Source organism: Melospiza georgiana, chromosome 5 (genome assembly GCF_028018845.1).
Source record: "Melospiza georgiana isolate bMelGeo1 chromosome 5, bMelGeo1.pri, whole genome shotgun sequence".
Classification (NCBI taxonomy): Eukaryota; Metazoa; Chordata; class Aves; order Passeriformes; family Passerellidae; genus Melospiza; species Melospiza georgiana.
The window spans coordinates 24,564,486-24,581,440 of NC_080434.1; the positions used below are offsets into that span (position 1 = coordinate 24,564,486).

Below are 16,955 nucleotides of genomic sequence, written 5' to 3' on the forward strand. Positions count from 1 at the left end.
GTTTTTTTTCTAGTTTTAATCTACAATACATTTGTCTAACCAAATAAAGTACTTTGCAATCCTAGCATTACATGTATTTCCCTCATATTTTTATGATGCTTTAATTGTTCACAAGTAATAACATAGTTTAACATAGATTAATTTTTTTATTTGATGTGGCAATTATGTTTTGAAATCTAATTGGTAAGAATTGAGGCTGTACCTTAATACAAAAACCACAGGCTTCTAAATTAAAAAACAAATGTTCTCCTGGTCCCTCCTCCCCACCACCCCACCCTCATCTCTTCAGCATTTAGATAATGCTACCCCAGACAGATGTTTCTGGTGCACAAAGGTACAGAACCAAACCTGCCTTAATTTCCTTGCAAGAGGACAAAATACAGCCACTGGTCTCAAACAGAACTTCAGTTAGAGTTTAGCAACAGCCTGTGCTTTTACAGACTAGAAAGTATAATTCTGTTTCTGGAGTGGCTCCTAAGACTGAGCACTTCCACTTAAGTTAGTGAAAGCTTGAGTTACATAAGTTTAACAAATATATTTGCCCCAATTTTACAGCAAAATAATTTTTGTATGCTTTCAAGACTTTGGATGAACAAGAAAAAGGAATGAAATGGGCACAGCTAGCACTTCTGTCACTCTCCCCATTTGAGTGAAGTGGGCTTGCTCCCAAATCTTCAGTTCTGTACCTTGAAAACATCTTCCTTGAGTAAAGCTTCCCAGCAAATTCTCTTTAGGCAACACCAGGCATCAACACCAGGCTCCTGAACAACAGGAGCTAACACTGCCTTCCCAACTGATGTAGGATGTTACAAGAACTGGTTATTCAAATACAAATTTAAAAACTGGTATATGATCTAACTTGTCACTCCGACTGTCTAAAAAAATTGGCTTTTTTGAAATTAAGCCTAAATCCAGTAAGGCCATTATTTTGGGGACTCTTTGTGCTGCCCCAAAATCAAGTGCTTTCACACCTTTGAATAAGTATCTGGTAAATAAAAGCTGTAGATATCCTTTAATATCCGAAACTGTAGGCATAACAATGCTTGTTCTGAGTGTCTGTATTGGGCATGAATTTAGGCTGGATGAAAATGAAGTCTATTTTCTCTTTTAAATCCAAAGCCAATGAGTGAGTCATTTTCTGCATGCCCCACTGCAGTCCTGAGTGGCTTTGCAGTCATCCCAGCAGAGGATGGGTGTGCTCCTCAGGGCTTAGGCAGCTGCCATGTACGATAATGGAAAACTCTGGAATTTTATTAGAATAACAAACACTGCGAGTGACTAGCACTACAACTTACAACAGCAGCTCTTCAGGTGGAGGTGTCCAGAAAAAATAAGTGATTTTCAATTGCCTAAGCCTGTCTCAAATATCTCTGCCTGCATTACCTATAGTAACCATCCTCTTTAAGGTTGAACCAGCTAAGATTTTATTTACTTGAACTACATCTCCTTTTAGAACTGTTCCAGATGTTAAGGAGTTTGATACATATAAAAAATAGTTTCTATTTCATCACACAGCAAACATCTCAGCCCAAAATTAAAATTCAAAACTGTGTCTTATGGTTCATTGTTCTAATAAAAATTGCCAAAAATACTTGCAATGTACTTACCAAAAATATTTAGCAATGATTACTCAAGGCCATCAGTTTAGAAGAGTTCTTAGTTGCCAAGTGGGAGACTGCCACTTTGGAATTAAGTTGGTATTTGTGGTCTGACTTGTAATTCTCAGTTATTTAAATAAAGCAAAAACTTCCAGACACTACAGTACATATAGGATAAAACTTGCACTCTGGGACCAAGCCCACCTTAAGCACCTGCCTATATATGCTTGTAAGAAAGGCATATTTTTAAATGAGCTCTATAACCAAATAGTGCAAAACTACTTATCTTGATGCATCTCTTTTGGGGAAATTTGTGGACATGAAGGAAAAGCAAGCAATGTAATTAAAGCTTCCTCTATTTGAGAAACACCCAGTGGAGAATGTGGTGATTCACAGAGAACAGAGGAAAGAAGGATGCAAGGGAATGCACAGATTTTCATTTAATTTACAAATTAAAAACATTGCTCAGATCTGATAAATAAATTGATAATCTTACTCCAAAGGACATTCTTTTTAGGGTGATGGCCAAAACCAGAATGACATTATGGTACCATAGAGGTAAATAATTTAATGTATCTCAATGAAACAAAGTGATCTTGCTGTAGGCAAAGCTGTTTTCTAAATGTCACTGTGATTTGACGACAATGTTTTTCTTATGATAACTTCAAATCTAGTTCAGAAACTGAAGTTGTCAGTGCAGTTATGTTGTCCAGTGCTTGCTGCTAAAGCAGGGGAAATTTGTATTCCCAATTACTATAACTGCACTGTCCTTTGTGCAGTTCAGTGTTTTAAAACAGCTTTGGCTACACTCTGTCAATGTACATTACCGTAGCTACATTTTGACTCGAAAAGTTCTATCCAAATTTTCACCATCTGGTGCTCAGAACCATCATCAGCAAAGTTGCATTATCCCTACATATTTTTATTTCCTCAATTTTCTTTTATTAATGAAGATTATGCAATGATACAATGCACCCATCTTACTTTGCAGCTACAATTGTCTCAACTAGAAAATGCTGTAGTTTTCTGGATCCTCCACATTTTGATTCAAAATGACCTCATTAAGCACCTTGCTTAATGTTCCTCCCCTATATCTCTTCCTCAAGTTGAGTTCAGTCACATCAGTAATACTTTAAGGGAAATAATTGAAGCATTCACAGTTGATTCTGTATTAGAAACCAAATCTCTTCTCATAGAAAAGAGGAAGCTTTCCAAACAATGACCATACTTGGGAAGGATCACTTGCAAAGTCCTTAGCAGGGCTATAGATAAAATCTATGTGGCACTCTTCCTCCATAGGACAACTGGCATCATTCCCCTCCCTCCTGAGTTATTCACCACCACACAAGAGGAAAAGACAGGAGCTGAACTACAAAATATTGAAAACAGCAAGTACAGTAACTGCAATTAGCTAGTGGCTCTCAAAACCCAGCTTATTCAACATTTGTAACCCATGCTCAAATTAAGCTGTACAGAACAGCTAAAGTCCTTGGCTGCAAACAATTGCCTAAGATATTTACATTACATATGTAGATTGCTTTCCCATCAATCTCACTTATAAACTCATGGTTGCAGTGACTGAGAAGGAGCATGAGAACCGATGATACTCCTGTTCTATAACCAGATATAAGGTTTCTTCCATATTCACTGTGCAATGCAATTATAATTCCTTTGCACAACTGTTAGCTATAATTGATTTTACGAAACCATTCATATTTTTGCACCAGCTGGACACAGGGAAAAAATACAAATAACAGAGTCTGGTTTATTGCTCTGTTTTTCCTCAAAGAAAGAAGAAATAAGTTACCAATTTGAGCAACCAGGACAAGAGCTGTCAGGTAGTAGTTTAAACTAGTTAGCAGACAATAAAAAACTCTAAATACTGTATTTTTACTCTTTTCTGAAAATTTTCCTATACCAAAGGAGACATGAGTACAGCAGAATAATTTCTTTTCCCATTATGTGCAAAAAACAATAGAGGATGCACAAGGACACCATGACAGACAACACAGAAAATAGAAATTTTCAGTTCCCTTTCAAGTCGCTAAATAGAGCTTAAAGACTAACTAGCAAAATAGATAAAAGAATGTAAAAGTAGACCATTGACAGCATAAACACACTGTTCATGTTTACTCCATTTCAAAGTATCTGCTTTAAAGAAATGGATATAAATGCTACCTCTGCTACCTGTTATCGCTAAAATGTAGTTCTTGAGAGTATACTGCAATCCAGCTGATGTCTCAGGTTTTTCAGCTGGGCTAGAACCACAGCTTTGAAAGTATGGTCATTCCAGAGCAACACTGGGTATCTCTATTCTCTTCTGCATTCTCTCACCCAAAGAGTGACACGTGCTTCCATAGCCCATCGTCCCAGTCATCCAGAAACTGAAACAGTACAACCATCTTTTATCTGCTTTTCCAAACAAGTGTGAAAAGCACTCCTGTTTGACACCACTGAAAGATGCCTTTTTGAAAGGGCTGCCAGAGCAGACAGCAATCATGATGTGAACGCCACTGCCTGACAACGTGGCTGCTTTAGAGACCACCCTTCACATCACCACTGCAGGGCTGTAAGGACTGAAATGGTGTTTGAGAGAGGCAAATGTGATTTTAAGGCCACAGAAGGACTTTGCCATGGAGGATCAAGTCGCAGGGTGGCCTGGCTCATCCTATGTAATGCATCCACACAAGGGATCCCATTTTTGCTAACTGTGGAGAAGCATGTACACATATTGCTGTTATCACCTCAACCTCTCATTTACACCTTAATGCAGGCAGAGGCATCTCTCAATAACAGGATCATAACAGAAGCATCAAAAATTACAGAGGTAATACAAGACCACTGTTACTTTGAGTGGAAAGAAAAACCTTCCCTGGGATTTATCAAAATGCAAAAAAAAAAAAATTATAGTGAAAAAATATAGTGAAAAGAAAATCCACAACTCATTAAGTGAAGAACAATACAAAATCAGCTTGGTTTGAACTTCTTTTGAAAGGAATTAGGCAATGCTTCAAGAGTCAAAAAAGATTACCAGTCTTCTGCTGCACCAATTATATACCTACAACTTGAAACACTAAAAAAGGAAAAAACCTCCTAAATTTTGGAGTATGCTTACTGCAGCTAATAAATTCAGACTACATATGCACCAAAATCTTCCTAGATTCCAATCAGCATCAGTACCAAAGTCCTGGGTTAGCATCTGCACTGAAGAGTGCAGTACAGAATGGTTCTAGGGCTGTAACTCCCCCCTCAGCAGCCTGTTTCCACCAGCAAGCACCCAGGTAGTCACTGTGATTTCAAGAAGCTTTCTCCTGCATTTGATCTCGCACTTAATAACCTTGCTCATGTAAGTATAGTTGCAAGGAACAAGTGAAACAGCTTTGGCACAGACAGAATATTAAAAAGACTCACTACATAGGCTCATTCAGGCATTTACCAGAAAAAAATCCAACTTGATCTTAAGAGTCTGAAGAACTGTCAAATGATCAGTGACATTTCGAATCATAAAATAAAATCACTGACTGTGTTTGAGTTGGAAGGAACTTTTAAAGGCCATCTTATCCAACCCTTCTGCAATAAGCAGGGACACCTTCAGCTAGAACAGGTTGCTCAGAGACCCATCCAACACCCCTTAAATGTTTCCAAGGATGGGGAATCCACAACTTCTCTGGGCAACATGCTCCAGTGTTTCACCATCCTCACTGTAAAAGCCTCCTTCCTTAGATCCAGTCTGAATTTATCTTCTTTCAGTTTAAAAACATTGAACTCATCCTATCATTTTTGTAGGCTCTTCATCTGTAAATCTCTCCTAAAACTCAGGAAAATATTTATGGCATGAAAAAGAACTGTCAAATTACTGTGTCTGCCTCATGACATAACAAGATCTGTAGCTCTAAGAACACTTGAACAGCAAATAATATCTTCAAGTAAAAATCAAAAATCAGAAATATGACAGCAGCTGAAGTACTAATGCATAAACCACCTTTAAATTAGCCAGCTCAGAGGGTTGCATGTTGCCATCACTATTCTGAACTGCAGGGCACTCATATCCAAAGAAACACATCAAATGAAGTATACAGCTATAAGCTTAACTTTACATCTGATTAAAAAATGGTGCACCTAAACTTCACTATACTTCTTTCATGCTCTAGTAGCACATGAATGGTTTTCCACGATTACCTATGAACAGCACACAGCAGCAGAACACTGTCTGCTCCAAGACCCGTGTGTCTTTAGACACTTCTTTTTCCACACTGCCCCCTGTAGGCTGACCTTTCAGCCCTAGAGTTTGCCCAGTGAAGCAGAAGCTAAGTTAATTTAAAGCACAACACACACAGTTCCCTGGCCATGCATTCCCTCCCATGCTGCCATGTAAGAAATCAAAGTGAGGATTCCTCATGCCATTGCTCTATGCCAGCAGCTGATTTATTTATATTACAATTCAGATAGGACAGACTAAAATTAGGACTCTGTAAGCAGAATTCACTGTTCAAAATGTTCCAATTGTTTTAGCATCTGGGCACCTTTGAGAACAACTGACTGATGTATCACTATGGCAACACAAAGAGGCCTCAGTAACTTGAACTATTATGACCACAGAGGTTTTTAAGGCATGTATTCCTACAAAATATTGCAAAGCTAATGCAACAACATAGACAAAGTGGAGGGCTGAGAAAATAAAATAAGAGCTCACACTCCCTGTTTGTCACCCTAACCTCCCACTGACCATTGATTTTTCTGCCTCAATGCCTGTTGTAGAGAGGAAAGACAAAAACCACAAAGGCACACTCTCCCTCTTGCCAAATCCATTCCTGGTAATAACTGAGGTAGGAATTTTGCCCAGTGCACAAGCAACAAGTCAGCAATTACCTGGGTATCACTATGAAATTACTCCCCAATGAAATGGTTTGAGCTTCCAAGAAAAATACAGGGCGGGGGGGGGCGGGCGGAAATTGGCCCTTCACTCCTGAAATCCTGATAAGAACTTATCACAGACACTTAAAATCTCATTAAGATTTGCTGCTACCACTTCTGGCACCATTTGCCACTTACAAAAAAAATACATTAGGCAAATACATTATTTAAAGCCACTAAACAGTTTCTTTCTAAAACAAAATAACATCATTAATCAAATATTATACAAGTAGCAGTAAAAGCTTTTTCTTTTTTTTTCCCTGCCCAGTTTTCACAGCTTCTTGTGTCCTGAATGTCTTGGACGTAATTTTACTGGGCCATACAAGAGAATTATTTTTAGCTATTTGTAACTCTTTAACATTTTATTATCATTAATATGCATTTTATCTGGTTTGAATTGCAGACTTTCTTATGTAGCTTTAGAAAGCATTAGTTATTCTGAACATACTCTGTCTCTGTAGGGCCTGAAGGCAGAAACTTCTCCCTGCAGGACCTCGATGGCTGGCTACTGCTCAGCCCTCTGTGATAGGCACAACTTTTGGACATGCAAGTCCAAACTATATAGGTACACAAAGATAAGTATAAAAAAATCAATGCATCAATGTTGTTTTCCACAAGAATTGAGTACAATCCACACGTGCAGACCAGCTCATACATGGAGGCTGCAATCCAGTCAATGGAACTCAACAAATGCCAAGGGCACATTTGCACTGGAGACAGATGACGCTCAGACACAGGAATTAGGACCTGTTTTGCTTCCATTAACTGGATATGAAGAAAGCTATCTGCATGTAGAAAGCACATGGTGAAATGCAAGACCAGTATGCTGATATTTGATTCATAATGCTGGGAATTTTCCTGAGGCTGCTTTCACCTCCCTACAATTACTTTGAAGGTTTCTACAAAATTTACCAAACTCCAGTTGCAAACTTCTTCCAGCAAGATGGTTCTGTTTAATTTCAAATATACTTGTCAGAAATGTTGTCTTAAAGACACTTATGCACTGATACAGTCTCATATGGAGAAATTCAAACACATTTAATCTGTTTAAGCACAATCTTGTTCCTCATTGATAGAATTCCAGGTCGTATTTTTAAACATTAGTATTGGAAGAGTGGAAGAGGTTAGAGCATGCTTCTGAGACCTCTGAGTGCTTAGGAAAAGTTACGTCTGTGTTCTCAGAAGACAACACTAATCAGGTTCTTAAAAAAAAATAAATAAAAACCAAAACATGCCAAAAATCTGGGAGGTGGCTTCATTCAGCACATGCTAAACAGATATCAGAGTTTCTTACTTTGAATTTATAAGATAATCTCATCACAGTAAATGAAAAAGCCAAGCAAACAACAGTGTGAGTTTCCCTTTTAGTGAAGACAAGAAAAAATGTTCTATGCTGCTTTGAGCGAGCCAGAAAGATTATTCTGAATTTCAGCACAGTATTTTAAAGCCAATTGCCTTTCCAATCTCTTGGTGTTCAGAGAACCACACAACAGAAGCACTACAACAATGAGATGCCCACAGCATTTCAAACACAAGGCCCTTGCAGTAATACCCAGACAGTAGGTAACATACTGTGTTAAATTTTAAATACAGGTAGTCTAGATGAAACGGGTTTATCTCCACATTGGAAAAGATACCACAGACAGATACAGATCTAAGTCATAGATCTGTAGCAAGATCACAACCCATCTAATCTACTCTAATCCACCAGGATGTTTCAGGGATTTTGGGGATGTGGGGGGATGTTTTAATTTTCTTACACTAATAGGCATGCAAGCCAGGACTCCACAGACAATTTTAAAACTAAAATTGTGCATATCAAGAGAAGCAGAAAACTAAACATAAATGAACAGGAATGATGTTATCCATTGTCATATTTTTAATACCTTCCACACTTGAAAAGGCACAGACCAAGTTTGTATTGTGATAAAGCCTTACAATTGTGTTTTCTTTCTTTTCATAACAACAAAATTATTTTTATTCTCCAAGGACTCAGTCATTAAGAAATAACCACCCTGCCTGGTATTGCAAGGCAAATGTTACTGCACACTCTGATTTTCATCTAATGCAAGATACCAACATACAATGTAATTAAGTAAGCAAAATTTCTCTAGAAGAACGCATTACCACGCTTTTGAGGATGCCTTCTGTGCCACACAGAGGTAAAATGGTCACTGGAAAATACTGAAATATAGCAGATGAGCTGAGCATATACAAATCACCTTCTTTATAAAAATCAACTACTTGCAAGAATGAAAGGGCTATCTAAACAAAAAGAATCACCTAATTAAACCTGTTTAAAAGTCAGTTTCTTGGCATATAAAGGCCCATTCCCTCTATATATGTCATTGCCAAAAGTCTTGGGAGAAAAAATGTAGGCTAATGAACAAGAGCAGCAGCTTAGCCTCAGGCCAGTTTCTACTTTTGGAAACACCTATGAAAGCCCAGATGAAAGAGAAAGGAGGGTGTATATGCATATCCATGAGAAGGAATCTGGCCTGGTGTTAAAATTGCACTTGTAAAAGATCATGTTATTTGAATAACTCACTGTTTGGACACATCAGGCATTATCATCTGTTCTTTTTTCCTTGCATCCACTGTGGTCTCTAGAGGGGTGAGTACTACAGCAGCACATGACACTATTGACTGATAAGAGTCTTCCCGGCACACTGCAAAGATAAAAAGTATCAGTGTTAAACAGTAAACTCAGTTTGCACTTGAAAGGAAAAGGAAAAAGTAATCTATTCATACTGTGATAAACACAAATGCAAATAATTAATCAGGTTTTAATCAGGTTTCCCTGTGATCACATGCAATGAAAATGCCCTTATTTTTCATGTTTCCTAATGTGCTTGCTTTGCACATTTTTTGCCATTGACTGATCGTTCACTAAGTTTTACCTAGCACAAGATCTGCTCTAGCTCATTGGTGTGTCTGAGTCCTAAAAACACATTTCATAAATTACATCAGAGTTTGATTCACTTCTTAGTTCTTTTTCAACACAGACTGAAAATAAGGCTGAAAATAATGTGTGGTTTCCAGGCAAACCTCCCACCTTCAAAATTTTCAGACTTTGTAAGAAAATAGATTTAAGAAAACCTAATTAGTGATTTATTTTTCACCTTTAACTGTTATGACTCACTTTACTCCAAAAAGGCCAAATCTAAACAGTCTAGAAGTGATATCTGATATATTGGCTCATGCTTTCTTTTAATAAAATTATATTTGTATTACTGTGCTGAATGTTACAACTTAGACAGTATTTAAAACTAGAAGAATGATGACACACTTGAGCTGAGCATTTGGCTCAATTAGAACCAATAAATGAGTATCAAAAAGTTTCTGATCTCTGAACAATTATATATATTACATATATAATACATATATGTACATTATACTAGTAATTCACCTTTTAGCAGTGACCACTCCTACTAATTTGGAAGCTATAGATTTCCTTTACAGCCAAGGCATGAAATAAATGAAAGCTGGAATTAAGAGCTGGTTTCATTGAACAAAGGATGACAGCTTCTTATCTTACATTTGTTACTTTAATGTATTATATACAAGCAAGAGGAAAGGTGGAGGCCTATGTTTAAACAGAAAGACACACAGTATTTCATAACATACTGAACTCTTTCATGAAGAGTGAACACATGCCCACAGAGCCAATAACACAGCCTGCAAATCCAGAATGACTGTGGCAAATTCTGAGCTATTCAAAACCAGAAAAAACACATTTCACAAGTACATACATTTATGCAAGATTGGTAAAGCTGGGAACACTGAACTGTGACATTGATTTATTATTATTCTGTTCTCCACAATTACGTGCCTCCTTACTGCCCATGGACACCACACCTTTGGTGTAGCCTATGCTCCCCTTACAAAAGAAGCAAAACTGGAGTAAAACTTCACCCATCTTGACCTGACTACATCAAGAACAGCTAACTGTGCCATTTTACCCCGAGGGCATGAACTACCTTCAGCCCAAACTCAGCACACCCCAACAGGACACACTGGTGCTCCACAAACACCCTGAAACACTAAGAGGAACAGGTCAGGTCAGGGCTGGGTATTTCTATGAAGGTCCTTTTTGCTTCCTGAGCAGTTCTGTGCCATTCAGCAAGCAGTAGAATTGGCTGGAGCACAGGCAGCTCTGTCAGGAACGAAGCCTCTTGGGGAGTGCTTGTAATTGTGTTTAATTTATCTGATGCTGTCCAGCATTGTTTATGTTTTAGCACAGTGTGCACATTAACACTAAGTGACTAAGCCACCCAAGATGCCCAGTATCTTACCTTACCTTCCTTTTTTCTTTGGAACCAGCATTACTCAATACTTTGTCACTATCACAGACACACATCTTCAAAAGATATACACAGTCATACACAAAGAGAACTTGCTATATTGACTGCAGGCATGCAAGCACGATTTCTGTTATAGCTTGATGCACAACAGATTAAGATGAAATTCATGCAAAATACATTGAACTAAAGAGACAGCATAAGAAAAAATCGAATTTTTGGTGATTTTACATCCTACTATATTATGTATGACCAGCAGACCATCCACTAGCATAATTGTGCCAAGTAATTTACAAAGCAGTACTTTCTCATTACAATCAGCAACTGATTGTGTACAAAAGAGAACATTTACACCTCTTTGTATCTTTATTTACAGTCAAAGAATTGCCAAAAAATAAGCTTGTCATAGTGCACCAGTGATATTCAGCACCTGAGTTTCAAACAAAAGCACTGATAAAACAGAGCATAAAGGATGAAGCAAATAGACATTTTTCTTCAGAAGACCTGTATTACTGCTAGAGTATCAAGTTATTACTTTAGAACTCGTAAAAGGTCTGGTGACAAGCATCGCAGGGGAGGGTTTGCTTAGATCAGAGCAGTTACAAAAAAAGAGAAAAGAGGGAATCATGAGTAACAAAGATGACACTGCAAGTATCCCACTCTTCACAGAAATTTAATGAATGAATAAAACTGTGAAATCACTTTTGTTTAATAATTAATGCTATACATGAGTTGTATAATCCCCTAATAATAATAATCCCCTAATTTACAGCTGAAGACAAACCCTGTGGTCATCCAGTGATTGCAGCTCATGGAATGTATTATCCCCCCATCCTAGACAGCAATACTCTTTGGTCTCACTTCTGAAAATCACTACAATTCCTCCTTTTTATCTCAGTTCTCTGTGCACAGTCATAAGTCATTATGGGACAGTATAATTAACTAAAATGTCAAGAAGTAGTGAAGGCACAGCAGCAAGTAATTTTCACCTACTAGAGTGTATGCTCTTACTATCTCTTCATAACTTGCATTAAAATTATGGGAACGTGCTTGAATGTGGACTCTCAACTTTAACACTGACAGGGATGGACAATTTTGCTGAAGACTTTTTGCATTTTACGTTTCAAACTCAACTCTTAGGCGTAGCTTAATTTCAACAACTTTCTTTTTTAATCTACAAGTGGCTTATGTTACCCCAAAAAGACCATTAATGATGTCTACACACTGCACTCTTTATGAATTGAAATCTGTTCAATCCCCAAAATATCACAAATAGAAATACCACAAATCAAACAAATAGCACAAACAAAATATCACAAATCAGAAAAACAATTACTCTAAGGTATCGCTCCTTTTAATCATAAATCCTCTCACATGTCAAATTTGTTCCTTAACATCCAGCAAGAATTTAAAAATTTAGCCTTCCCACATGAATTGGTAAGGCAAGCAGAATTTTCAGTCATCTGAGTTAGTGTTTGGAAAAGCCATCAATGTAATCAGCTGTCTCAGCCTACTATATTATTCCTGATGCAGAACGGTGGAAAAAACTGTACAAGTTATCAACAAGGGGAAAACAGCCAACTTTGATTACCTGTAGCAGTCTCTTTAAGAAACTAACATTTAGTATCTAAGAATGTTTTATACACTGAGTATCTTCAGGAAAAAAAAAGCAATTTGCACGCAAGTGAGATGGTATTTTTCAGTCCTTTATTCGCAACTCAACCATTACACGAACAAGCTAATAATTGTAGTGAAATAACACAACCAGAGGAATATCTATGTGTTATCATTATAGAAACATTTTTCTTAGTGAAACAAAAGACACTACCTACAAATTACAAGTCATGCAAAGGAGTGCTCAACAGAAAGGGAAAACAAACAGTCCTAACTTCACAGACTACTATTATAAAAGATCTGTACTACTTCTGAAGCCGCATGGTTTCTCCCCAGATCCTTTGGTTTAATGATGCATGCAGCTTGTTTTCTTCCATCGCCAAGTGTTTTAAAAGTACCCCATCTATTTATCACTAGGAGTGCTGGCTTGGATTTACCCTAGCTGGTTTAGGCAGTCCCAGAACATCATTCACTATCAAAACAGATTTTTACATCTGGAAAGGAAAAACATTAGGTTTTTTTTTTTCCTTTGCTGTTTCTTTCAGAACAATGAGAATGACTAATTAAACATTTTTTCTTCTAATTTGAACGAACCAGTGAAAAATTTTTAATTCCCTAAATAGTAGGACAGTAGGCAGCCTTCAACAGCTACCAAATAGAATATGTTTCTCCAGACAATAAAAAGATTTTTAAGCTCAAGGGATGTCATTTACATAATCTATTTCAAACACTTAATTGTACACACTTCCCCCCCTCTTTTTTTTTTTAATTGAGGAGCAAGAAAATCTGGTTATCACAGCTTGCTATCAAAAAAAGTCTCCCTTGACACAAGATGCAAGATGAAATTAGCAGCAAGTACTACCTGCTTAGAGAAAACAGAAGGGAAATGTTCATATGCAGTGTGCAGTGAAGCATAAGGGAATCATGACACAGGGACACAAAAACAGTGAAGTATTTCTGGATTTCAGAAATCTGGGCACTTATCCTGACAATCCAAAGTATTTACATTTATGCCTATGAAATTGAAAATTATCAGCTCTCATCATTCAAGAGACAGATCAAATCTGGAAACAGATGCTGTTTTATACCAAAAATCCTGCTTTGGTAAAAAACTAGGCAAGCAGCCGGGAGCATGGAAGGTACTAAATGCTTTACCCTAAAAGATCAGTCAGCTGCCACTGCAGGAGATGGAGGACTAGAGCACAGGAGCAACATCTGGATGCCAAGTATCCAATCCCACATCCCTTTTACTACCAAAGGCCAGATATTATGTTTAGTAACTCTGGAACACCAACTCTCATTGCAGGCACTGAGAACATTTTGGCACATGATTTCCTAAAATACCTCTCTGCCATGAAAAGGCTCAGGAGATGAGTCACCCTCTAAGGTACTCTGAACAAAAAACAAGAGCTGTAAAATATGTAACCCCTATACAGGTTCCTCAGACAAAGAAAATTGAAGACAAAGAACTGTTACACTTAAAGCAGAGCTTTTGCTAAAACAAACAAGCTAACTAAACCCAAACCACAAACACACCAACCACCAAAAAGGAAGAATGGATACACTGTAAATTCCTTCAGTATATGGGAACAAGTAAAGAGCTGAGGAAAGAAAAAAAAAAAACATTTACAACATGCAACTGAAGTTATTTTGCCAGGAAAGGTGCTGACATTAGAAATAGCATGTAAGAGAAGATCTTGAAATCCAGTCTATTAATTCTGGTACGTCCAGGAAGAACTGTGACTAACCACCATGTTAATCCATTCCTCATTGCACAGATATGGCCCCTGATAGTCCTAGGTCACTTAGAGGGCTCAGAAAAAAAACAGTATTCTGATTTGTCTCTCCATCAACTCCAAACATATCTGCATGAAACACTTCAGCAAAACCAAGTGTATTAATTCAGTTTTATACCCTCTTTCTCAGCCCCAGAAACACAATAAAGTCTTTTACTACTTTGTTATTAAACCCTAAAGCCCAAGGAGACTTTCAGTCTCTTTAAAAGAACACCAAAGGTCAAGGCACTTTATGTGAAAGCTATTTTTGCCCATCTACTTATATTAGAAAAAGCTCAATATTAAAAATAATAATGAAAAAAACTTATTTTCCTGCTGCTTGATCCTAGATTTGATGATGGTCTTTGGAGAAAAAAGGAAACTAAATGAATCTCTATTTTTATTAGTTCAACAGTTTTTCTAGAGCCCCTTGTTCCCTAGAAACAGCTACATTTCACAATATTGGCCAAGTGAATACTTGCGAGAATGAGTGTATATGCTCACAGTCCCCAAAGGGTTTGCTGTAATAATTTTGCAATAAAACCACAGGCCTTGTTCTTAAACACAACATAGTCACAATCAGAAATTTTGTAATAGCAACAATTACAGGCCCATTATAGGCAAATGAATTACTTTCTATCAGGTTCTTATGGTTCATGGCTCTTTTACACAAAGGCTGCACACACATATCTGCTTTGTGCTACACACAAACATGAAGGGTACAAAATGCAGCATTAAGCAGGAGTCAGGGATTTCCTCTTACACACCAGCAGTTCTGCAGTGATGATCTGCATCCTTGGATTATGTGCACCCTTGGTCCTAAGTTTGTTGTCACAAGCCACATTGTGGTAACACAGTAAGAACCACAAGTAAAATTTGGGTCGGGTGACTTTAACCCCACACATAAGAAATTAAACTGTAATTTTTCAATGCTCATGCATGATGGAATGATGAATGAAAGGGTATGCCCTCATCACCTGAGGACCAACCCTACAGACATGGAAAGTGATGGAAACACCAACTCCCAAAATAATCACATGGGTAACGACAAAACTGATGTTCCACATCTTGCATATTTTCTGTTAACTCCACTGTATTGAGAGAAGGACTGCAGTTGGGCTTCTCCTGAGGCAGAAAGACGCCACAGGGTAGCACCTCAAGTCCTGATAGTCTTCTCAAGCAGCCTCCCACAGCTTACAGTGACTGGCAGACTTTCTTCTACAAAGTGGTTGTGCCTGTATTTACAATTCCCTCAGGGATTTTATGGATTTGTTCAATTACTTATGCTGTTGCGTGAACTTGTAGTATCCACAATGTCCTGCAGACTTCCAAATATGAATATAGCTTATGTGAACACTTACTCCTATCAGTCCACTTTGAAGTTGCCACCACTTGTTTCATCTGACTCCCCCAGTTTTAGTCATGGAGAAGATAATGCACAAATTCCCCCTTCCCCTTCCACTCTGTATTTCACTGACTTCTTTTGGATACTTAGACATCCATTTCTTTTACAGGCTGCATTATCTGCATGTGCTCCTGTTTGAAATCTGTTCCACAGCTCTGATTACCCTGCTGACCTCTCCACAACCAACCATTCCTTGTTGAAGTCCACCTGCAATGGTGGGTAACTGTAGCAACGCCAGGAGAAACTGTAACTGCATTTCCAGAAAATTAAGTGGGTTAGTTTTTCAGCTGTAACTACTGTACATTCTAAGTACATCTATTTGTGCTTGAGGCTGCTTCTGAGATGCTTTCTTATTCACAGTGAACTACTTAAAGCAAATATTGTTCCAAGCAGCCTACACAGGAATTGAAAAATCAGCCTTTAAAAATAAAGGCATATTCTGTATCCAGTAGGTAGATATCACTTCTCAATGTCAAAAGCACTGGTTAAGTGTTAATAATAGAACTTTTAAAATGACTACTAACTTTCATTAGCTTTTGGCAGCACTATCAGTCAGGATGATGTCACAGGCCTGTATTTTTAGCCCTCTAGTCTATGACTTGTTTTGTGACACAAGTATGAATAAGAACTGTGTGCATAAATACACAACTGTGTGAGGGAAAGGTTATAATGAAGGACTAATGATGTGAATCCCACCAATCATATCTAATTCTGCCAAATTCCAGGAAGCCTCATAATTAAACAGTATGAATTAGAATAAAAAGTGGAGGATTACTCCTTTGATCTAGGATGCTGGTGCTGATCATCCTGTGGGCCAAACAAGTACATCTGTTAACTCCCAGAGTGTCTTTAAAGACAACTGGTTAAACTCATTAGATTAATTTACCACAGAATACAGCTGCAGGGTGGTTCATGGGGAAAACAAGGCTCACCCAGACCTCCCCTTCTGGTAGCCTCTGCCATTCTTGGCAAAGCTGCCTCACTGGGTAGTAAGAACAAAAATCACCTCAGCTCCTGGGTGATGGAAGGAAACAGAACAGCCCAAAACTCCAGTTTTCCAGTAAGAATGGAAAAGGTAGAACTGAAAGCACTGGTTTCAGGTGTAAGCATAAAGCCATACCCTGGTAATAGCCATAAGGTATCAGGAAGTGGGAAACCTTTGTCCCTCTTCCTACAGGGCATGGAGGAAATCCCAACAGGGATGCCACCAGCTGCAAAAGCTGTCTGCCTCAAAACTCTCTTTTCAGCCAAGAGAAGAATAATAGTTTTAGTTCTGCTTTTGATCACATTTGGGTTTCTATTTATGTTATGTGATGCCTTCAAGAAAAGGAGAGAAAAAGGAGTGACT

The 16,955-nt window shown here is 37.9% G+C and overlaps 1 protein-coding gene across 2 annotated transcripts in view; it reads right to left on the reverse strand.

The window, feature by feature from the left end:
• Positions 1 to 16,955, reverse strand: part of CCSER1 (coiled-coil serine rich protein 1) — a 616,342-nt gene that overhangs the window by 444,220 nt on the left and 155,167 nt on the right. For both annotated transcript variants that reach the window (XM_058025090.1, XM_058025091.1), the window contains exon 5: positions 9,061 to 9,181. In XM_058025090.1, coding sequence (XP_057881073.1) covers positions 9,061 to 9,181 — 121 coding nt within the window. The remainder of the gene's footprint in view (positions 1 to 9,060; positions 9,182 to 16,955) is intronic.